The sequence below is a fragment of the Miniopterus natalensis genome, chromosome X (assembly GCF_054644295.1).
Source record: "Miniopterus natalensis isolate mMinNat1 chromosome X, mMinNat1.hap1, whole genome shotgun sequence".
NCBI classification, from domain to species: Eukaryota; Metazoa; Chordata; class Mammalia; order Chiroptera; family Miniopteridae; genus Miniopterus; species Miniopterus natalensis.
In genome coordinates, this window is record NC_142103.1 from 9,308,615 (window position 1) to 9,333,826 (window position 25,212).

The 25,212-nt window shown below is 37.4% G+C and overlaps 1 protein-coding gene across 1 annotated transcript; it reads left to right on the forward strand.

Moving 5' to 3' along the window:
* The first annotated feature begins 10,433 nt into the window (after positions 1-10,433).
* Positions 10,434-24,141, forward strand: RAP2C (RAP2C, member of RAS oncogene family). Its single transcript, XM_016197997.2, has 3 exons — positions 10,434-10,873; positions 13,344-13,656; positions 21,552-24,141. Exons 1-2 carry the CDS (start codon positions 10,601-10,603, stop codon positions 13,620-13,622), a joined length of 552 nt encoding a protein of 183 aa, XP_016053483.1. The 5' UTR covers positions 10,434-10,600; the 3' UTR covers positions 13,623-13,656; positions 21,552-24,141.
* The last annotated feature ends 1,071 nt before the right edge of the window (positions 24,142-25,212 follow it).

Below are 25,212 nucleotides of genomic sequence, written 5' to 3' on the forward strand. Positions count from 1 at the left end.
AAGAATGCTGAAAAGAAATTCATAGGAAAAAATAAACAGAGGGAAAAGCCTTCTGGGCAGAAATAATAACATAAAAAGAGACACATGGAAAAAATATCTTATGTCCAGAATAGCATAAGCAGTTTAATCAATTTATCACTATTTAACAGCATATTGCGGGCAGGCAATAATCTCTGTCCTCATAGGGAAGTATATAAAATAAAATACCCAATTAAATCTCTTTCTTTCTTTCTTTCTTTCTTTCTTTCTTTCTTTCTTTCTTTCTTTCTTTCTTTCTTTCTTTCTTTCTTTCTTTCTTTCTTTCTTTCTCTCTTCTTTCTTTCTTTCTTCTCTCTCTCTCTCTCTCTCTCTCTCTCTCTCTCTCTCTCTCTCTCTCTCTTTCTTTCTCTCTCTCTCTCTTTCTTTCTCTTTCTTTCTTTCTTTCTTTCTTCTTTCTTTCTTCTCTCTCTCTCTCTCTCTCTCTCTCTTTCTTTCTTCTTTCTTTCTTTCTTTCTTTCTTTCTTTCTTTCTTTCTTTCTTTCTTTCTTTCTTTCTTTCTTTCTTTCTTTCTTTCTTTCTTTCTTTCTTTCTTTCTTTCTTTCTTTCTTTCTTTCTTTCTTTCTTTCCTTTCTTTTAGAAGAGGTGGATATCAACGTTCAGTGTTGGACATGTTAAATCTAAGATATCTGAATACATACAAAAATAACTAGAGTAGGTTTGAATCTACAACTAAGAGAAGTGGTTTGGGATGGACATGTAAATTTGGGAGTCTGCAGTATATTTATACTTGAACATAAAGGGTGTGAAAGTGGGAGATGTACTTGGAAGGTAAGTAGGGATAAGATTATAGAATACCTTTTATTCTTTGCATATGAGTTTGTACTTTATCTTGATAGGGAGTCACTGAAATCAGCAGATATATGTAGTCAGAATTGCTTCAAACAGATTTGCTTCATGACATTGGGGAAGTGTGAAGGAAGGATTAGAGACCTACAAACTATTTAGGACCTATTACAAAGTTTAGGGAAGAAATGTCACATAAACATTTCTTAAATCTCCCACATACTACAGCAGACATAGGATGAAATAGATGTAAGAAATATTAAGGAGGTAAAATTGGCAGCACTTGGTAGTTGTTTGGTTATGGGATGCTAGGATGAAGGAAGAGTTGAGGATAATACCCAAAGTTCTATTTTTCATAAATGGTGTATGGATAGTGGTACCATTTATGGTGATAGAAATCACAAGAAGGGGGTAAAGTTCTGGAGATTAAAAGAAAAGGCAATAATATGCTAAATATCAAAAAAGGTAAGTTTGAGATGCCTTTGCATCAGCCAACTCACTTGGCTCTCAAAGGGATCCTTTAAGACTTAAATGAACTTAAGTTAATTTTGTTTATCTTGTCCACATGGGAAGAACACTCCCTGAGTTGATTAACAGAAGTGTTGTGATCAGCTTCATAATTAGATTTCTTTGTGTAACATAATTTTTATTTAGACTTTTAGGAACTGGTTTACTGGAGTGTAATCACCCCTCCACCCTCACCTCCAAAATTCTAATCTCTCAGCTTTTCAGGTGACACAAAATTGAGTTCCCGACCATTCAAAGCTGAAGGTCATACTAAGATAATTCCTTGAGCCACTTAAGGTGCCCACACTGACATTGTCACAACAACAAGGAAGTGTGCTGTCTTCTTCTTTTTTTTTTTTTTAATCCAGGAAATTCATTTTATTTTTATTGTTATAAAAACTTTGACAAGAAAAAGAAAAAAGGTGTGTGATTCTAATTTAATGTTTTACTGACACCTAGTGCCAGAACTCTGCATATTCAGCTAGTTGCTCCAAACTAAAAACAAAAGGATTTCTACATTGCCATGAATTTGAAACAGATAATGATTTATTTTAGCATACAACATCAATTTTTACATTAATTTCACACCATTTCTCACATGTATGTATAAGCCTTTTAAAAGCATTCAAACAACAGTCCTTTTAAAATACTAAGAATTCAATTTTAATGCAATTTCTTTCTACTCTTAATTTTGGTTAGCTGCTGGGGGAATTCCTGAGAGCATATGGAGGCACAGTAGGCCAGAATTTTACTTTCTTTCTCATGGATCAATAACATTTATACATGTAAATATATATATCTTTATCCATTCATCTGTTGACACTTAGGTTTTTTTCCACATCTTGGCTTATTGTGAATAATGCTGCAGTGAAAATGGGAGTGCAGATACCTTTTCAAAATAGTGATTCCATTCTTTGGATATATACTCAGAAGTGGGGTTACTGGATTAGATGGTAGTTCTATTTTTAATTTCCTGAGGAATCTCCATACTGTTTTCCATAGTGGCTATACCAGTTCACATTCCCACCAACAGTGCACAAAGTTTCCCTTTTCTCCACATCTTTGCCAACACTTATTTCTTGTCTTTTTGACTCCTTATGGTATGCAATAATTTTGAAGAAACAGGCATTATTTGCATACATATCATTAAAAACAGGGTTTGAACTATTGTAACTAAAACACACAGGCAGAAGAAGCATTAAAGAGAATTACATTTGTGTGTGGAAATGTTATAGTTATAGAAGCAAAGCAAAAAAATAAAAAATGTAAGGTTTGTAAAAATGAATATACCAGTTCTCTACTTTAATCTGTCTCTGCAGCTGTGTAATCTTAGGGACGTTTCTTAACCTCCCTGAGCCTCAATTTCCTGATATTTAAACTAGGGATGGTGACAATAGTACTTGCTATGGGTTGCTGTGAGGATTAAAGTGTACCACAAAATTCCAGACACATAGCAAGAGCCCAATCAATGATAACTGCTATTTGTAAAACAGTATTAAAAATAATTAAGCTTACTCCCTGCCTCCTCTCATGGAGTTCAATATGGTCCCTGTAACAAGAGAAGGAGGTTCTCTGTTGTAAATGCTCCAGGGCATTTTTGAAGAATTGTAGCAACCTCAGTAGCACGTGCCACAGACCCAAGGTCAATGCTCCTGGCAGGTCACGGAGGCATGTTTTCGAAGGGAATATGAAATCAGTAGGAACAACCAGCTTTGCTCAAGGTTAGAGAAACAGGAGAATAAAGCTCACATTCTTTAACATTGTCTTAATACCCATTCACTGTTCTACACTCCAAAGAAACAGACAAGATGGTAATAAAGTGTAGGCTCTAGGGTTAGATTGACCTGAGTTTGAATTCAAACTCTGCCACTGACAAACTGTGTGGCTTTGGATAAGTTATTTAAGTTCTCTGAGCCTTAATCCCAACATTGTAAAACTGGGGATAATAATAATAGCACTTATTAAGGTTATTGCAAGAATACAATGAAATGATGAGTGCAAATCACTGCATAATTCCTGGCATACAGTCTATAACAATAAATAATTATCATTATACCATTAAGTCATTCAACTGGACACCATATCAAATACGGCCTTGGTATTTAAACTAGCGTGGTGGTCTTGATCTGAAATAGTCTGAGCAGCATGTCTTCCATGTCTTTAGCTTTCTGAAGTTCAAATCTGATCATAATCACCATTTGTTAAATACCTCCCATATGCCAGGCATTTAGGTACTTTCTCTTAATCTTCAAAACATCTAAATAATGTAGAATTATTTTTCCTTTAACACATGAAGAACTAGAGGCTCAGAGAAGGTTAAATAACTTGCCCAGGTTATACAAGCAGCACAGCCAGTATTTGACCCTGGACCTGGATGCCAAATCCACTTTTGCTCAGCACAGTAGTGTCCCACCTTTGTAAAACCACCTTCTATGACTTCCTACAGCCTTCAGGGGAAAGGTCAAGCCCCTCAGTTTACTATACCAGGCTTTTCTTGACCTGGCTCTAGCCCCTACTCACCCCTCTGGCCTCCTCGCCTACAGCTCAGTCACCTCCTCCAAAAAACCTTCTCTGGTGCCCTTCCGGAGTCTCCCAGAGCACCCTGGCCATGTTTCTATCACAGCACTTGTTTCAGTGTAATGTAAATATTGACTTAATTGTCTGTGTTCCTCAAAAGGCCATGAACTCCTTCAGGCACTGAGTCTTATCAATCTTTCCATTCCCACTATCTAGCAAAGTGCTTGGCCTAGAGTAGAAAGTCAGTCAATGTGTATTGAATGAGTTGATAAATTAATGAATATTGAGCAGGGAAGATTCAAATACAAAGCCCTACCGCTTTTTATAACAGTGGTGTTTATAGTGTGGTCCTTGGACCAGCAGCAGTGCCATCTGGGAACTTAGAAATGTAAAATTTTGGCCCCATCCCAAAATCAGGAACTCTGGGAGCAAGGCCTGGCCATCTGTATTTTATCAACACTTCCAGGTGATTCAGATGCACATAAATTAAGAGTATGTTTGTACAACAGATTAAAATTGGCAATAAGCATGCAGAAATGAACAACAAAATACAGTTATTATTAATACTAATTCCTTAAATTTAGTGGTACTTAATAGATTATAAAATGCTTTCCTATCTACTATCTTTGAAATTACAGATGAAATGAAGAGGAAAAATGATTACGGATTCAGGTCTGTTATAGGTACACTCTATGTAGTAGCTCACTGAGTTCTGAAGAACTAACTCTTTCAGCTGTCACATCTGGAAAATAAGAGTTTTGTGTCTCTATAGGAATGTTTGCCTAACCAGGCTTGGGTAATAGTGGCCTCTATGGTAAGGAGACCTTGCCATGAGATCCCATTGGCTGAATGAAGATTCCAGGTGGACAAGGTTGAATGTGATTGAATGCTAATTAGGGTTGTAGGAAAGCTGAAGCTATGGGGAACAAGGCATATTCAGGCTATAAGTATTTTTAATACTTTGTGCAGGCGTGAAGTTTCAGTAAGTGAAAGAAGCAGCTTGCAAAACTGTATGACCGCATTGGAATCATATAGGACCTTTAGTGTGGATTTCCTTTGTAGAAAAGAAACAACGTAGTTCTATTTGTTTTCTTTTTTTTTTTCAGCCTATGGAATGATTTACTTTGTCAGGTTAAAGATCAGGAGGAGCTACGTGATGACAGCTGCCCATTGTCCTGTTAGAGCAGCTGCCTGATGAGTTTACTCCTTCCTCCCTTTCAGTGTGTGGGATGGACAGATGGACACAGAAGGGCTGCATGGGAGAACTGTAGGCTGCACTTAACTGTTTTTCTTGCTACTTTTTGTTGTTTCTTTGTGTTAACTTTGCCCCGGCATAATTTCCCACTCTAAGTAAAACAAGTCTCCTAAAACAATAACAACAAAAAAACGATATGACCCCATTCTTGTTTAAAAACATTTTCACTCTCAGAGTAAAATTGTGTGAAAGGCACTAAAATATAATGGTGACTTTCTTTGGGTAGTGGGATTACACCTTAATTTTTTTTTTTTTTTTGCAAAGAACATTTTTTATATTGCCAAAAAGATAATAGAGTTATAAACATTGGTTCTGTGTACCTGGGGAGACTGACATGCAGAACCAACAGCTGGTGTCGCTGGAGGTGGGATTTGAAAGGGAAGATTGGAATCTCAGAGGCTGGAAGCAGCTAGAAAGAACCCAGGACAATCTGCTATCAAGGGTCCTCCAAAAGCACTGAAATAAGAGGAGATGCCCTGCTGAAGATTTCCATAGGCACCACCAAGGCCACTACTGTCGCAGCTTTCTGCTAACTTGAAGGCAACTTCAAGCAAAAGAGAAGGAAAGTGCTAGGATGTGGAAAGAACAGGTCCCCCCTCCCCTCACCACCACCCAGTACCTGAAAGGTGAGAGGGCTTACTTGGAGGGTGAAAGTGAGAGAAAACTATCCAACTATCCAGAAGTTAATGACTCCAGGGCTCACAACTGAAGGACACCTAAATTGGGAAGGAGGGATAAAAGAAGTGAACAACTGGTGCCTGAAGCAAAATGTTTAGCATTTTAAACTTGTGTCAAGCTAACTACATAAAACAATATTATGTACCTGTAACTTCTATATTCTGCATATAGTTTATACCCCAAGATTTCTTCACAGTATGGTAAAAATTGCTGATGTTCCTGAAAATGATTGCCCAAGCAATAGTTACTTTGGAGTGGAGGTTGATACAGAATGAAAGCAAAAGTTCTGATTCTCAAGGGCATACTCTCTGGAGGAGTTACCCTCCCCCTGTTCTTGAGCCTTGGGAGTGGAAAGTTATTATTTGAGCAGTTTACATTTATTAAGCAGTTAGTGTTTGTAAGGCTAAGTGCTTTGAATGGATGGTCTCACTTACTCTTTAAAGGAGCCTTATAAGCTAGACACAACTATGATGCCAACTTTACAAATCAGAATGGAGATCTGGCTGGCAAAGGGCAATGTTAGGATTATGTGGCTCTGAAGCCCAAATTTCTTCTATAACACTACCCTTCATTTGTTAGTCTTGAAAATATCCTAAAGCAAGTAACAAGAGCTATTAAATACTAAAATTAATAATACCTAGGGCGAGGTTATAAAGAAACAGAGGCATACTGTGTTGTAAGAAATGTAAATTGGTTTGATCTTTCTGAAGGACAAGAAGAATTTGAAATGCAAGTACCAGTTTTTTTCAGTTATTCAGGTACTGGAAATTCACCTGAAGTGTTAGCTGGCAAAGATATAGGTGTGTAGAAGATACTCAGTATAAAGAACTAGAAGTAACCAGTGTCCTTTAATAGGGAACTGGTTGACTAAATCGTGGTTCAGTCATTAAAAATACATGAGGTATATCTATATATTCTGATATGGAAAAATCACCAAGATATAGTAAGTGAAAAAAAGCAAGGTGCAGAATGGTGTGAATAGTGAGATTACTTTTCTAGTGATTTAAAAATACATATAAAAGGTGGGTTGGTAGATATACTAGCATAGAAATAATGTGGTTTTTTTTTTTTTTTTTTCCCTGAAAGGAAATACAAGAAGACTTTTAACAATAAATACCTTTGGAAAGATTAATTGAGTTGTTTTATTATTTTTGTGTCATTTGGAGATATTTGGGCTTTTTTTTTTTTTTTTAATCCTCACCCGAGGACATGCTTAGAGAGAGGAAGGGGGAGAAGAGAGAGAAAGAGAGAGAGAAAGGGGAGAGAAACGTCACAGGTATGTGCCCTGACTGGTAATCGAACTGACAACCTTTTGGTGCATAGGACTACGCTCAACCAACTGAGCCACACTCACCGGGCATGGAGCTACTTGGGCTTTTTAAGTTTTGTTTTCCTCTCTTTGCTGATTTTTTTAAACAAATAACTTTATTAACACTTTAAAAAACCAAATAGCTAGCATTTATTAAAGGTTTATAATGAGCAATGGACTGTGCTAAGCATTTTACATATAATACTTCCTTATATTCTCACATTGAATGATTAGCTCCATTCAGATGAGAAGTTAGAGACTCGGATGTGAAATCACTTGCTTGAGGTCCCACAGCTAGGAGGTAGGGGAGCTGCTGTTTAAATGCCTGTCTGCCTTAGTTCACAGACCTTGGGAGTTCGTTAAACTGGGCAAACCTGTGCACCGAGCCCTAGACAGGATACTGGTTTTTGAACAATTTTCTTTTGTTTCTCCTTTAAAAATATAAAATTATATTTATTCCCTTTTCTCAGTAATACCTAATTATTGCTTAAAAATTAAAATAATGTGAAGAAATAAAAGTCCTTTCATAATACCCCTCACTGATAATTAATAGCTGTTTCATATTTTAATGGCTATATAACTATATATTGCACATACTCATACATATTTTACATAAATGGGAGCAACTATCTATTTGTTCAGTATCTTGTTTTCAGACTTACAATATATATCTTGGCCATTTTTTCATTTGAGCACTTCCAAATCTACTTTTCTTTAATAACTGCATAGTATTCCAATTAGTGGAATACTATGACACATTATTATTTTTAATCATATATTAGAGGACATTTAAATTAACTTCCAATTGTTTGCTTTCCTAAATGCTGCTGTAATGAATCCCCTTCCTAAGCAAGTTTAGAAGGATCTTCAGACTGAGTGTGACATTCATCAACCCTGTAGTTGCTGAGAGAGACCCAAAAGGACTCTGTACTGAGCGGAGGAGTATGTTTTACTGCAAGGAGAAACGAACTCTTTCCAAAACACTTTGCCCAACACATTCAGAGCTATTGGAGTTGCCAACAGGTGGGACGACCTCACAAAGAAGAGCTCCCTGTTTCGGCAGTTTAGTAACAGCACAGAAACTTACCAGACTGCTCAACACTGATTGCTAGATCAGAAGAGGAATTTCTAGATTCAGTTACAAACAGGGCTGGCGCATCACTGTGAATTCCACCAGACAGCCTGGAGACAGTTAGACAAGGAGATGGGCAGCAGAGCTCCAAATCGGGCAACAGCACGTGTGGAAGGAGCAGTGACCTATGGGGAAACACAACTCATAAACCAAGCCTCCTCCAGCAGAGGGCAGTGCCTCAGATATCAGGCGAGACTAGGGCCTGCTGGAGCCAGAGCTGGGGACTTCGCTGGCTGATTGCACCACCCCCAGGCCGAGGAAAAATTGAACTAATCACTCCTTTGGATACTGTAAGTGGCATTGGGGGAATACTCAGGGAGAGACAATAGGACTTCTTCACACTACTGTGATTTTCCTGGTTTCTAATATCTAACAATTTGGGTTTGGTAATAATTTTATACATTTTGACCATTAGGGCTTGCAGGTAAGGAATTTGGAGTCAATTGAACTGGACTGGCCATTGAGTCTCACTGGTTTCTGGGTGCATGCTTGAATCAAAAAGGGAGTGACATTCCTAAAATATAACCTAGCTTTCTGGGCTTGTGATCTGACACAAAGTTTACAAATAGAAAGTTGGCAGAGGGAAAGATATGTAAGAAGTACCAATTTTATCTAAAAATAAAAACTTAGTGTTTAACACCAAGGTCCTTTCCTTTTGAATTTCAATGACTATGCAGGATGGCCGTTAAAACAAACTTTATCAAGGAAAAGCCATCCATACAAATTGCTGTGCATGCAGATAATGAAAGACTAAAAGAAGTTAATCTGCAGGAATCAACAATTTCCAGTCAACTGTTCCCTGAATAGTGGTTACCTTTCCTGCTGGGTAGCCATTGGAATCAAACAGAAACAGTTAGAGTCCCTGTCAAGTGTATTTGCAATCCTTTTGTTTTCTGAGTCGGGTGACAAGAAAGAGGAGCGTCTTTGGCCTTTGCTGGTAGAGTCGAGGCCGGTTTGCCAGATGATAAAAGTACTGTGTATTTAATGATTTGTCAGGCACAGCTAAGTAAAACGCACCACATAGGAAGTCAGAGCAATAGTGAAGTCTAAGGGTAATTTAAATTTGCACGCGCTTCTTAGAAAAAAGTATCATTTGGGAGAAATACCAGCAAAGAGAAGAAACTTTCTTGGCTGTTTTATTTCCCCTGCGACATCTAGTCCAGGGATGTTTAGCGTTCTCCCGGTCGTGAGATAATTGTTGGCTGTCGCACCGGCCAACGAGGGGATCGAGTATTCAGGCGGGGCTGAGCGCGGCTGAGACGCGGAGGGGCTGCAATGGTTTGGGGGTGGCACTGTCAGCAGCAGCAGCAGAATCGGCAGCAGCTGCGGGCTGGCGGGGAAAGGGAGGCGCTGGAGGCCCTCGGAGAGGCCCTTTGCCATGGCCATGGCTCGGACCAGAAACAGTCCCCAGTCGCCTCGCTCAGCAGGGCGCGGCCCCAGCGCCACCGGCCTCGCTCGGGAGAGGTGGGACTTTCCCCGCCGGAAGTGATCCAGTCCTGTGTCGGGGAACTAGGGCACCTCAGCCAGTGTGTCAGGGAAACCCTTCCGGGTGTATGCTGGGGGTGGGGGGTGGGGGGTGGGTGAGAGGAAAAAAAAAAAGAGGTGGGTTGGCCCGGAGCCTCCGCGGCCGCCGCCTCCAGGACAGCACCCGCCCCTGTCCCCTCTGCGAATAGCAGCGCTGGGGCGGCGGTGAGAGCGAGGACCGGCCCGTGACCATGGCCTTGGCTTGACACAGCCTCCCGGGCGGCCGGGCGGGTGCGGACAGCAGGGTGAGCGGCGGCTGCGACGGCGGGGGCAGCCGGCCCGGGAGGCGGGGAGCTCGGGGAGGCCGCTGGTTTGGGGCGGGCGGGGGTCCAGCGGGTAACGTGCGCCCCCTTTCTCCCATCACAGGCCGGACGACGCCCGCGGGAGCCGCGGCCCAGAGACCCGCCCGGCGGCAGCGAAGGGAACAGAGCCCCCAGGCCCGGGCCAGCTCCGGAGCGAGAGCAGGAAGCGGGGTCCCTGGGCCCCTTTGTGTGAAGGGCGGGGGAGGCGTGGGGGCAGCGAGGGCCCCCAGGTCTGCAGCCTCCAGCCTCGGCCTCCGAGGGGCGCGTTCCAGCTCCCCTCCCGCGCCGGGCCGCTCCAGGCTCGCCCTCCTCCCCACGCCCCCTGCCTGGGCTCTGGTTCCTATAGGAGGGGCATTTACCATCCCATCCCCACCCACCCGGACACTTCGCTCCCTCCCCTCCCCTCCCCCGCCTTGAACTTCCTCTTCTTTGCGCGTCGGGCCCTCCGCTCCTCTGCGCGCTCCTCCCCAGTTCGCAGATTTCCGCCACCCCAGCCGCAGCTAGCGGGGCGTCTTTTTTCCTCCCTCGTGTAGGAGTCGGTGAAGGTGAGACTCATGAGGGAATACAAGGTAGTGGTGTTAGGGAGCGGAGGGGTTGGCAAATCTGCCCTGACGGTGCAGTTTGTCACCGGGACTTTCATTGAGAAATATGACCCCACCATTGAAGATTTCTACCGCAAAGAGATCGAAGTGGACTCTTCCCCGTCCGTGCTGGAAATTCTGGACACCGCAGGAACTGAGCAGTTTGCCTCCATGAGAGATCTCTACATCAAAAACGGCCAAGGTTTCATCCTGGTTTATAGTCTCGTTAATCAACAGTCTTTTCAGGTAACCAAACCAAGTCTTGTAATTTGTTCAAAGGGGGTGTGGTAATCCTACTTTTACTTCTGGTTTGCTGGAACCGTGCGTTAATGACTATGTTTTGCTTTTGAAACTTAGACATGGCGCATTTTTGAGGTTACCCCTGGCATGAAAAAGTATTGGGTTGTTTCTATAGAGAACAGTGAAATAACAACCGTCAACGAATATTTTAAAGTTATTTTTAAGTCAAAGAAAAGTGAGAAAGAAATGGGTCATTCCATGTATATTTAGTTTGGAATACAACTTTCTGAAGTTGCTTGTTCGGTTCAACAAGTATTGATTAATATACTCAACAAAACAACATTAACAGATAATCTCCAGTAAATACAGCACTTTGGAAGGAAAATTATTTGGAGCCTAATATCTGTTGCACGTATAATTCCTCTTTGGCTGCTTTCCCTCACCCCTTCTCTGTACTCACCCTAGTTTCTCAGCCAGATTCATAAATCTTACTGCTGCAAGATGAACTCAAGACCTGCCTTCTAGGCATTTTACTTACTTGGGGCATGTGAAGAAAAAGTTCCTAATTGAAAAGACTAGTACTTGGAATTAGTAACCAACAAAAATGTACAATGACCCTCCCTTTCTGCAGTTATCCAAGTTGTTTCTGATAACACTGATTATATTTGTAGAAAATATGTGGATCTGGGAACACTGAGCAAATGCAGATTTCTAACCCTGGCTGGGTGGCCAAACTGGAGATGGTCCAGGTTCCTCGGAAAATCTGTCCTGTCTTCCATTAAGAGACAGACTGAAGGTTTAACATTATTTTAACGCATGCAATAAATGTTGCTATTTATTCCTTGAAAATAACCTCATATTGACCCATTATATTGACCTCCATTGATTTAGGAAATGGATATTTTTCTACACTTAAAGGTATTCAGTTAATGTTGCTTACTGAAGAGACATTAAGTTCTCTAGTCAAGCCAATGTGCTAATTCTACTTTTCTTAGTATTTTAATTTAAAGTACCATAGTGAACTTTTTCAGTAACCAGATATAGCACTTCAGGATTTTTTTCTTTTAAAGATAATAAGTTCTGGGTGAATGAATAAAGTTATATTGACCAAACTCAACTCCATCTTATATAGGTTTAAATTCCGAAGCAATAATATCATAAAAGCATTTTCCCCCCGAAAAGTACTAACAGTGCTATTTGGCAGGCATTTTCTTTCTGAAGGATCTTGGGAGATTTGTTATTCTATTAGCTGACTCTCTTGAGGCTGGAAGTCTTTTGAAGGGTTTTTCATAAGATTTCAATTATATCTACTTCTGTTACAGCCATAAATAGGGAGTGAAAAATCTGCCATTATTTCAACAGAGACTTAAACTCTTTTAAACCCAGATGACATAAATTTGGATTCTCAGCTCAACTTGGGTTTCCATGAAGACACAAGGAAAAGAAGCTTCACCTAGAAGATTGAATTGATACATGATCAAATAAAATTGTTGCAAATATAAATAACTATGTTTTTGTAAATTTTCACAGCCCCCCTTTTTTCTTCATCCTACCTGTGAATATTCTGTTTACTGTAACTATTTAAATTGATCACATATTTAAGTTAAAACTTTTAAGATATGGAAAATAAAAAAATGTAATGTTAGTATAAAATCTATAATATTGTCTTTAATGAATACCCCCCCCCCCCCAAAGTTGATGCTACTGGAGAATGGCTAAGGCTCTTATCTTTGCAATTGGTTGTAATTACTTTGAAAAAAAACAATATACTTGGGAGAAAATTCAACTTGTAAACACAAATGTAGGCAAAGACAAGTATTACTTTTTCTCACCCAGACTCCCACCTGCCTGAGTTGTTCATTGTTACAATAGTTTCTGTTATATTTAATTGTACTTAAGGTATTTGATTTTACTGAGATAAAAACATACCATTAAATTTAAAATGAAACATGTAAGTGTAGGATTCTATTTTTAACTTTGGTCTTCTAGGTATGACACAGTGTTTTTGTTTCCACCTTAAACACTTTCTCTCAAGTGTTCTTGTTAAATGGCTAGGAATGCATAGATGCTGTAATCCTGTGCTAGGATATCAGGTGTTAGGAGAAGTGATGACAAGCTGGCAGGTTTAAGAAGATGGCCAAACACCCATATGTGTGAATGGATTTGTCATATTTGGGAACTTTTCAGATCAGTATAGACTATGGCAAAGAAGTGATTAAATGAATCCTAAGGTTAGTGTACAACCAACATTTTATATTCTTGACAGAAACCCAGCAGGCAGGGTCTATGGAAATTATCTAGTTCTTACTTTACTGGAGAAAATGACATTTTCTCTCTTATATTCGAGTGTGTGGTTTTATTTTGGATTTAGCTCTCTTTACTCACTGAGGGATGAGTTCTTATGAGATTGTAATACTTCTGTTGTGGTTATGCAAACAGCATAATTTTTCCTTTCTCTTTGTGATTGTTTGAATAGGATATCAAGCCAATGAGAGACCAGATTGTCAGAGTGAAGAGATATGAGAAAGTCCCACTAATCCTTGTAGGAAATAAAGTGGATCTGGAACCAGAAAGAGAGGTTATGTCTTCAGAAGGCAGAGCTCTGGCTCAAGAATGGGGCTGTCCTTTCATGGAGACATCGGCAAAAAGTAAATCAATGGTGGATGAACTTTTTGCTGAGATCGTCAGGCAAATGAACTATTCATCCCTGCCCGAGAAACAAGATCAGTGTTGTACAACTTGTGTTGTCCAGTAAAAAAGATAACCTCAATCATGGCCATACCGAGCAGGTTAGTCGTTGATGGAATCTTATGAACCAGAGAGTATTTTGGTTTTGATCATATATAACAAAGCTGGTTAATATTAATATACACTATGTTACCTTAAATTTCTTTATTTTTAAAATAACATTTCCCTTTGCACAAAATAGTCAACATTCAATGCTGAAAGCCCAAAAAATACAGATAAGGGAAACAAAGGTAAGAAATTGCTTATATTCCCATCACAAGGTTTAGTTTTTTAAAGTGAGTTATTGTTCTTTTCCTTCTGCTTGATTGAGAACATTCCTATGGGGTGGGGTGAGTCAAAGGATAATACGCCTTTTCAGTGTTTTGGTGATTTAGCATCCAGAACGCACAGGAGACCATCCAGTAATAATTTCAGAATATGGTTAGTTTTGTTTTCTACACTTTTCTTTCCTTGGCTAGAGAGCGGCTATAATTGAAATCATCAATTTACTAATCACCCAAATGCTTGATTTAACAGAATGATTATTTAATCAAATTCATCTTCTGTACCTGGCACTTGAAGGACTTAAGTCACCTCTAATAATAACAAATTATAGAGCCACAATGTACCTTGACTTCATTATGAATATATTGTCCAAATGAGAATCTGGCAAAATCATCTGTGATGTGTTAGAAGGAACAGTCCCAAGGCCAGGAAACATTTTTCTTCATTTTAATAAATAACAAAGTTAATAAAGATAATAACAAAACCTTGAAACTTTTCATTGAGTTAAATAATAACTTAATAAGAGTTTTTCAAATGAATGAGTTTTTGAAAAAGTTGATATATAAAACTTATTGAGCATTTAAAATTAGATTATTTATTCATATCATGATTTTTAGATTTAAAAATTGGGAAGATAATCTCACTTAGTAACATTTAGATAATGAGATAAAACAACCAATAGTCTGGATGACTGAGAAACCACAGCAAATGCCAGACTAGCCCGACAACATCAAGAATGGAATTGATTATTTTGAGCCAAGACTGACCTCAAGTCTAGGAAGCAATGCTGCAAATGGCAACAGGCATTTCACATTGCAGTGCTGATGCCTAATCAAAGGTCGGGCTTCATATATACTCCCTGGACAAAAGACTAATGGTCCCTAACTCATCTTTTCAGACAAGATTTCCTGTCAGGTAGTGTCATCTTTGGAAAGGAAGGATGACAACAGTGCTTTATTCAAAATGTTTTCACACGTCAGCTTTCCAGCATACCAGAATATGATGGAGACTCATTTATTTTCTTATACCTAGCTACATCCGTTACCTTATAAAGTCACTGTTCAGACTGTGTAGTCCAGTATATGTTTTTCTGATAGTGTCGCGCTTACAGTGTAGTCTTTTGAGGTAGGAACAGGCGTATGTAGGTGATTGAGTCTCACGTTCTTGTTTCCATAATCTCTCTTTGTAAACTGGAGGCAAGCTTCACGTTTGAACATGTTCTTTATAGTGATTATGTCTTCACCATTATGCTCTATTTCTCTTTCTGACACTTTTAACTGGGCACATGACAAAAGTGTACACGTTTTAGTTTTATCAATTTTATTAAAAAAATCAACCAGCTCCCACAAATGTTCCCAGTTTTCTTTCCATCAGTATCATAGATAGCTATAGAAAGTAAACAGAATAAAATTGGTCTCATACATGTAGAGGGCCAGTTGTCTCAGTCAAATCGGCAAATGGGCAATTTCTAAAGCTAATTTTAAGTCTGTCTTATTCTGGGTTATTTCTGGGTTTATTTTGTAACTTTTTTTGACTAAATTACTTTTAATCCATTTGGTTACCTACAGGAATGATGTAATATATATATATATTTTTTATATTTTAAGCCAACTCTGTTTAAATTTTTGTTGACTAATGTACTGAAAATCAGAAACTATTATTACCAATAATTGCTCATTTTTTAGAATAATGGGTCAAATTGCCTGTGTAGTTTTTTTGTTTGGTTTTCATATTTTAAGCAGAACACACACACTATTGAAAGTATGAGTCATGAAATAAAATATCTAACCATCTGAATTTCCGAAACTATTAAATGGAATCCATCACTAAGGATCTTTTAGAACAAAGCACATTATAGGCAGGGGGGTGTTTTATGCCGTCAAATAAGATTGAACTGATGTGTATAGAAATTTGTAATCTGAGGTCCAGAAATTTTGTGGTTATGCCTGCTTGCTCACTGTTTATCTAAAAAAAAAAAATCGGTGGTGGATTCTGAATCCTGTAGCTTGAGTCATGAAGCTCTGAAATCTGTCAGTCCCAGGTCTAGATTGAAGATCAAACTTTGACAAGTAAAGGCGATTTGAGAAATGCTTGTCCTTAATATTTAGAAGAGTACCTTGTCCAATTTAGGAATAATAAGGCTCAAGTAAGTTAGAAGGACTGTGATGGTTAAAAGGAAAAACTGATTAGTACTCTAAGAATTGCTTCTGATAATTCCTCATATTTCTTACCACCTTTCAATTTGGGTCACCAGTCTCTTGCCCAACACCTGTTTATCTGCAAGGCTCCCAGGATTGTTTCCTCACTTTTCCACCTCCCACTGGCAGTAATCTTAGTGTAAGTTTGAATTCAAGGCCAGATTCTTTAAGTACTGCTTTCATGGCTGATTTCCTTACTGACCTGAGGACCCGCCATCAAGTGCACTGGACTTCTTTTACTGTGCCCCAACAGTATAATGGAAACCCAGGCCAGTGACGCAGCCGTGTTTCACTTTTGCTAACTACATCAGAGGAGCTTTAACTATCTCCTCTGTGTTAAATTGATAGATGGCTATTTTGGTATATATACTGTTGTTGAGAATGATGGAGGTTTTGTTAATCTCATAATAATATAAAATAATTAAATCACAGTGCTGTGGGGGTTCAGAGAAAGGAGAGATCACATCCAGTTAGAGCAGGTTTCTCAACATTCTGGGCTTTTTGTTGGGAGTGGGTGTATGATGTTTAGCAGCATCCCTGTACTAGATGCCAGTACTATTCCCTCCACCCCCAAGTTGTGACAAGTAAGAATATCTCCAGAAATTGCCAGATGTCTCCTAGGGGGCAAAGTTCCCCCTGGCTAAGAACCACAGATTTAGAGGAATTGGGGAGCAAGTAGCATTAGAGTCAGGCCTTAAAAATATAGGTAGGATATGAGTGGATGGGGGAGGGGGAGAGTTGATTCCAAACGGAATGCCAAAAAGGAGTAAAATAGTATCCTAAAATATTCTGTTGATTTCCTGAAAGGAAGGTGGGAAGTGCAGTAAAGTTATCGCTTAAACCTAACAGTTTGGTAAATACCCTTTTTCCAAATAGAATTTATTTTAAGATTACTTTTCAAGGATTTCTGTATCCCAGTCCAGTATTGACAAAAGTTATTTTTAGAAAAACAGGAATAAAAAATGTGTTCTTCACTATGATTTGAAGATCTGCAAGATTTGATCTTATTTTTCTCCATGTATTATGGAAAGGGTTCTCCCAATGAGAGTAAATGGTTCATAAGAGTGCCAAACGCCAGGAATCAAGCTGAAAGAACAAAGATCGTTATTTATGTCAGCCTCAGTTCATTATATATGTCATGCCGAAGAAAAAGGGAGATTCTTAATTCAAGACTAGCACATCATTTCACGTGGCAGTAGAATGCCCAGGATGTTAACAAAGGCTCCTGAAAGGCTGAAGCATTTATTAATGTCATTTTCATCTAGCTGGCCTTACTATTTCTAAACACAATGGAATTGATTAGTATTTTAATTTTTTTTAAATAAATAAATGTGTGGAATCCATTGTTTCTATTTTTTTTTTCATCTTTTAATTAGATATGATGTGCTGGGGAGTTAGCAATTGTGAGAAGCAAACATGAAAATTAAATCACATTGTGTACTTTAAAATGCTGGCATTTTCATATTCAAGTTAAATATTAATCATACTAGTAAAACACTGGGGTAGAATTCTGTTGCAGAAGTTACAGTGTAGATAGATACTTTTTTTCCCCCCAGCCCTATTTTGCATATCACTTTGAGTGGGGAAAGTGGCTCATTTTAAATGCTCATTTGTCATCCAGTTCAAATGGAGCCTGTGGCGTGGCGACTCTGAATGGAGGAGGAAGCATGCTTTGGGGGTAATGTGCACCATAAAGACCTGCAGTGGCCCTGGGGTAGAAGGGGAGAACAGAGTTGCCTTGTTCTTTCTGTCCCACTAATTCTCTGAGACCTTTACTAACCCCTTCAAGGTTCATAGTTTGTGACTGTTCAGAGTGGATAGGTGCCCAGTTAGACCTGCGCTGGGTCCGAAGGTGTCTGGTGATTAGAATGACTTTTTAAAAAACATATCTGTCCCCTCTTTAATTGCTTCCATTAACCTCAAGATTAGGCTTTTATTGCAGAATGAAATGCATGTGAGCCATTCAGTTTTACTCCATTACCTCTGTGGCTTACAATGAACCATCAGTAGAATTAACAAAAATTGCATCATGGAGTTGGAGAATTGCCACCGAGGAAGTATTCTAGCCATACTACAGGAAAGATTCCCCTCGTGGGATTATTTCTTAGTAGAATTCTAAAATCCAGAAGATAATATCATTAAGAAAAACATATCCTACCAAAAACATACTCCCAAATTCATTTGATTAGCCACAGTCTTAGGAATATTGGGTACAGTAAAAACAATTTAGAGTTGAGGGGAGCAGTACCCTATCTGGTCTAATTCAAAGTTAGGGGCTAGGATCAGATCATTGGGCTCGCGCTGCTGCTTATTATCAGTGGACATGGTCGTACTATTTGAGATCTCAGAATTGACCTCATCATATTAATTTACACTTAAAGAGATTTTAGGCACGGTATAAGAAGAATTGCTCGTCCCTTCCCTCCTACCCTAGGTTCACAATAAACTTTTGGGGTGCATGTTCTTAAAACATTGTTCCACTTTCATTCAAGGATTCTGTTCCATAGGTCCAGCTTTTGCTCTCTGTGTTCAATGGGTGACAGGTGAGCACTTTTTATTACCTATTCCTCCCACTCCACCCCCCAAAAAGCTTTATGATTATTATGCAAATTAAGATAGAAAAGCAAACAAGATATTTAACAAAAACATAACTTCTGTCAATGGACTATCAGCCTAGCATTTTGCCAACATAACTAATATTTATCTTGGATATGAAAATGCCAAGTGAAAAATGTGAAGGGAAATTTAATCTTTAATTTTTTTGGGGTCAAATCTCCAGAATATCATATGTCTAAAACTGGGGGAAAATTACAGTCAATTATGATCGCACATTTATATTTACTAAAAAGAATGCTAGCAAATACCATCATATTTAGAAATGGTAAATGCAGCTAAGCTAAAAAGTCATTCATAAACTGTTAAGCCTTTCAGGAGCCCTTGTTAACATCCCGGGCATTCTGCTGCCACGTGAAATGATGTGCTAGTCTTGAATCAAGAATCTCCCTTTTTCTTCATGCTGACAAAATAATGACCTTTGTTCTTTCAGTTCTGTGTTTGGTACTCTCATGTACCAATTTACCCCACTTGGGGGACCCTATCTCATAATTTCCTGAACAAGAAGTTTGGACTGTTCTTTGGGATTTTTCTTTGTGCTCTTCCATAACAAAATCTAATTAGAAAAAAGTGAAAACAGTTACGCAAGAGTTTGAGCAGAGGCTTCCAGAGTTAAGATTTGTTGGGTGTCCTGCTGGAAACTGGAGAGTGAAGACAAGGATCACTTGTATTCTATCGTACAAAAAGCAAGTTATACATTTGCGGTGTGTCTGCGATATCCTGGGAATTAATAAGTATGAGTTTGACCAGCTGCCTATAAAGCTTCTAGAATGTTTTTTAAATGAATGAGAGTTGTTAGTACAGTGAGAATTTTGCTGTCATAGTGAGAAGCAATAACATATTTCACATCTTGTGAAATTCTAATCTGAGAGAGACTGTCCTTTTTGCTTAATGTAAGCTTTTGCTTCAGGATTTATTACTCCAGAGAATTAAAATTTATTACTCTCTTGAAAGTAGCTGGTATTAATACTTTGTTTATTTAATGGCATACCTCCTATTAAGATTGTTGAGTATGACCCTGAATTTGTCTGTCTCTTTATTTCACTGCAGTATTGCCATCCTGTGGAATATTGATGGAGCAAACATTAACCAGATTTTTAGAGGGTGGGAAATAATGCATATTTTACCTTTTATTTAATGTAGATGATGGTTAATAAACTGGTTTGTATTTTTAGTGTTTCTTTTGGCTAGAAATAAATAATCACTACTTCCTCAATCTGATTTTAGAGAATGCCTAAACTATTAAATCATCACATAATGTAAGTTTTCACTGTTTCGGAGGCATAATCATATTTGAAAATTCCACATCTTTAAAATTGTTTAATTTGAAAAATGTGGATTAACATTTATAGCAAACTTACTGATTCAAATTAATTGAGGAAAGTCTACTGTGGATTACTGAAAAGTCTTTATAGATAATTGCATATACAATAAAATATTGTTGTGGTCAAATAGGTACGAAAATTCAAATGAGGGTAAAAAAATAAAATGGTCTTCAGCCTGGATATCAAAGATATAATCCTAGTCTTGTAAAAATTTATAACATAGTTGAGAAATAAAACAATACTTTATATTTCACATATAAGGTGCTTTCACATATTACCTTATGATATTTACCAAACATCTGGTGAAAGAATTTTTACCCTTATTTTAATAATGAGGAAACTGGACTTGCCCAAACTTAAATAACCGGTGTCCTAATTAACAATTTCCTTTAGTGCAAAAACGTTTTAATTTTCATTGGAAGAAAAATGTTTTTATAATAATTTCTAAAGAGAGACACTTTTGTCTATTTTTCCTAATGTGTTTAGGTGACAGAATTGCAATAATAATGAGAACAGAGATGTTTTTAAGAAGTAATTATTTTTATGATATAGCTTCTAATAAAGAGTTCTCTCAGGCTCTTTGAATACAAATAGAAGTGTAGCTGTCAAATGAAATTAAAATTATGCATGTATAAACATTGGTAGAGCCCTGAGATGATCTTAAATTGGTTTCTTGGCAGCCTTTCATAGTTGCTATTCTACTCTTTGTTTCTGGCATTATATAACAATTTTTATTTTTTTACATTAAATACAAATGTAATTCCACTCGCCTAGAAGCTGTTTAGTGTGTCTGAATGATAGATCCCCCCCCACCACCCACTCTGATATTAATTAGAAGGACAGAAGTCTAACAACTGTAAGAGCAGAGACTGAGACATCCCAATCACAGAGGTTCCTGTGGTTGGGAGAATAATGCATATTTTACCTCAAAAAGGGGAGACCAGAGTGAGAAGTATGAATTACTGCTGTCCCCTAGCATCTATCTCAAGGCAGGGCACCTAGTAGGTGCTCAATAGCTAGACCCTGGTAGTATTACATTTTTATATTTTAAATTCTCAAAAAAAAAACAAAACACCAAAAAACCCAAACCCTAAATTTTGGGAAAGTATTGCATACTGTCAAGTTAGCTTATAATTAATATGCATTTAATTCTAATACCATTTTCATTAAAATATATAAGATTCATAACATTTGCCACTTTTGTACTGTAAGATCTTTTAAATGAGTAAGAGCATTTTTGATATTGTATGAACTATAATACAAGCATAAAGTATAATACTATTTAAAAAATAAACCAGAGTACTTACATACACGCAGTATATTATATCCAATGCACTATTAGAGTGTTACTGTTTTTTAATGACTTTTATGGACCTTGGAAAATTACTTTTTTACTTAAACTGATGGTGAGCACAGTTAAATTTCACCTTAAGATAGTTATTCTGGTACCACTTCCATGTGTATATAGATCTGTTGTCAGTGTTCTCATTTTTAATGGTAATCTATATTTTTATGACATTTTTATCTTAATTGCAGATAAAACTCAGAGGAAATTTGCACAGATGCTGCTTTGGAGAACTTTACAACCTGGGTTGCAGAACTGAGCCTTGGTAAACCTGTCTCTATTACAGCATGTTGCCATACATCTAATTAAGTGCATAAGGTCTTTGGCCTTCAAGATCCATTGACCTTAAATAGGAATGCTTAGCACGTTTACCATATGTTTAAAATCTCTTCTTTATCAATCAGTCCTTTTGTAGCTTTCTAAGTTCTTATTGATGGCTAATATGCAAGAATTAATTTTTAATATTTTAATTGATTTCTTTAATCAGTTTCTTGACTTGTATTTATTAAATACTCAAACTCAGTATTACCTACTCAATGCCTTTTAAAAGAAAGTTATAATGGAGAAAAAAATTGAGCCTTAAACAAATGGTTACTTCTGTATATTACCTCGCACCAGTGCTTCATCCTATTTGTAAAATCTTTCTCCTTTAAATGGTTGGTTAAGACTTTGAGACTTTGTTTACGTGTGGCAGTGTTGTAAAAGGAAACTAAAGATCACATTTTTACCTGTATGGATGGAATATCCCTTTTCTTCAAGTGCAGTTTGTGATGTATTTTTTAGTTAACATGTTCTGAAAGTCACGATGGATATTTGAAATTGACTGTAGAGCATTTAGCTGAAGAGTTAAATATTTGATTCCATTAGGTTTTCACATGTGTTAATCTCATTTACAGCATCAAATTGCAGCAGTAACATTTTCCTTTCTGTAAAGTTCTAAATTTAGTTATGACCTACTTAGCAATGCCTTTGAAAAGGGATATTGTATCCATGGTAAATTAATTGTATACCTAAACAGAGATAGCTCAGCTTTGCCTGTCAGGCTTGTAATTGACATCTAATAGACTTCTGCACATGTAAAATTGAATTCAAGTAAAATCATATACACTTTCTAGTTCTTAATATTTGTCTTTCCAAATAATAGTTTAAAGCAATATTGTTAAAGTTTTCTTGCACTATCACAATTGCTTTTTAGTTATTTTAAAGAAGCATGTTCGTAGTAGAGACAAAAATCTGTGTATCAGGAGGGAGGATAGCGCCAAGTCTCTGGGCTTTTTTTTTTTTTTTCTTCCAAATGTGCTTCTAACAGCCATTGCCTTCCATGTTGTTTACCTAATCAGCACATTTTGTCTGAATACTTGAACATTTTATCAGTAACACAAGTATAGAAACAGAAAGGAAATTTATAAAGAGTAATCTTTTGGTTCAGTTTTAACACCATAACAAATGCTTTTTCTAGCAATGATTTTAAAATTTTGTAAGTTTGACAGTATTTTTTGTTGGGTTTTTATTTGATTTAGTTGTGTGCATTTAACTCGCAGATGTTAATAACTGCAGCTCACCTACTGCACCAAAGTTCTCGATTTTAGGAGCCCAGCTTTAGTCATTTGAACATGCTTCTAAAAGTAAAACAAAACAAAAAAGCCAAAACTATACTTTTGATCTATAATAATAGCTCAATAACTTTGTCAAGGAAAGCTCTAATATATGCAGTGATGGTTTATGGAAGGGTGTGGCAATTTTAAATTTATATTGTGTGTGATGTTCAAATAAAGTGATATCTACATTCATGTGATTTATTGGTCAGCATGACCATTAATTATTGCGTAGAAATTGATTAAACTTTGATTTCCTTTTTTAAAATCGTGTTGCTTTTGATTCCTGATCAAATTCCCTCAAAGTGAACCCTTGTCTTAAATTTTGAATTTTGTGGTGAGATTGTAATGGTAGAGGCAATTGAAACATTGTTTCTTATTTATTAACTGCTTGAAATGAATACCTAATTTAAGTTTGCACTTTAATACCAAACTTAAAACCAAACACTCAGTTCAAAGTAGGTTAAGTGATTGTGGTTCATCTTTATTAGCTGTGTGAAATCTAAAGGAATCAAATAATTCATGATGATTTAAATTTTCTGCAGATGGATTTTTTATACAGTGTTTCTTTCCTATGAATAGTTTTTATTCTCATTTCCTCTCTCTCACTCCTTCTAACTTCCTCCCTTCCTTCCTTCCTCCCTTCCTCCCTTCCTCCCTTCCTCCCTTCCTCCCTTCCTCCCTTCCTCCCTCCCACCCTCTCTCCCTCTCTCTCTCTCTCTCTATCACTAACCTCAGCAACAAATTTAACTTGAATTCACTTAGGATCACAGGAATCAGGGGAAAGTGATTGAATGGTGGTTTCTCCAGCACATTTTAAGAAAAGGGACCAAAAGTTATTTTAGTTTCCTTAATAGATTGCATGTCAAGTTGCTTATTAGGAAAATAAATTAATATTAAATGCAATATATGTCTTGTCTTTACTATGGCATCTGTTTAGGAGTTGTTCAAATCACTGCAGTAGGGCTCTGCAAATAAAATCATGTAGCCTATTATCATGGATCTAATGTACTGTAACTTTATCAATGAAAGGTAAAAATCTCAAATAACAAGTACAAACATTGAACAATGACTGATAAAGATTTGTAAAAGTAAAATTTTTCCAATAGATTTCATTCTTGTCATTTTGTAAGACGACCCTGCAGTCCACCTGTTTGTAACTTTTTTAATAAAATAGATATCTGTATTACTGAGGTTGATTTCTTGGATTATTTGCTGTATTGCTACTTGTTCTAGATTTGCTAGCTTATAAAAAAAATCTTTCTCATTACTGAAGGTCATTACTTTTTATCAAAATGGCAATGGGTATTACAGTGCATGTTTAAACAAGTTAAATATTCACTTGTGTCCTTAGTCACCATTGTGGCATATGTGGGAAAAACTGAGATATATCTTAAAATATATATTTAATCAATTGAATAACATAAGTAAATTAGAAATTATAAATAATGGGTAAAAACAATAATATATAGAGAGAAAGTGGTCCCACAAATCTGTTGGCTGGGAGTTGTCCAAGTAGGTAATTTCAGATGGTATTAAACAATATAATTAAATTTTGAAATGCTGAATGAATTAAATAAATTCAAGTTATCATTTTGTTTTATCCAGTGAAAAGTTTGTACTGCATAACTCAATATTTTTAAATTGTTGAACTGAATATATTTTTTAACCTCTAGGTTTTTTAAACCCTTAATTTTTTTAAGCTGGACAGTTCTGTCTGTGCAAATGTATATGGAGTGCATTACTTTTTTTTTTTGTAAAAATGGACATGTTTATATATGTGTCATAATATATAGAAAATATCTTACTGTTTATTACTTTTTATTACCGGTCCTTAGTTGGGCACCAAACACTCCATGTATACTAAACTAGATGCTGTCCTTGACGTCCAAAAACCCTTTTGTACAATGAAGACACTCATGATTTCAGGGCCCACTCCATTGTTTTCCACTGAAGGAGTAATATACCTTCACCCAGCAAGGCCAACATTTTGGGGGGCAGGGGAGTAAGGAGAGATTTAGTGATGGAGAAGGTTCCAATTGAGAAGATGGGGGAACTTGTGGTGCCTCAAATCCATCTTAACAAAGTACAGTGTTTACCCTTCTTTTATGTCAAGGAAAGGGGAAAAGGAAGGGGAAAGAGATGATTGACAACCACAGACATCTGAGTACTAGCAGAGGCCCAAGACAGATTTTGCATAGGGTACTTCTCTTATCACCTCAGGAGAGGCACCTTCTGCTAAGGGGCTATTTTTGTA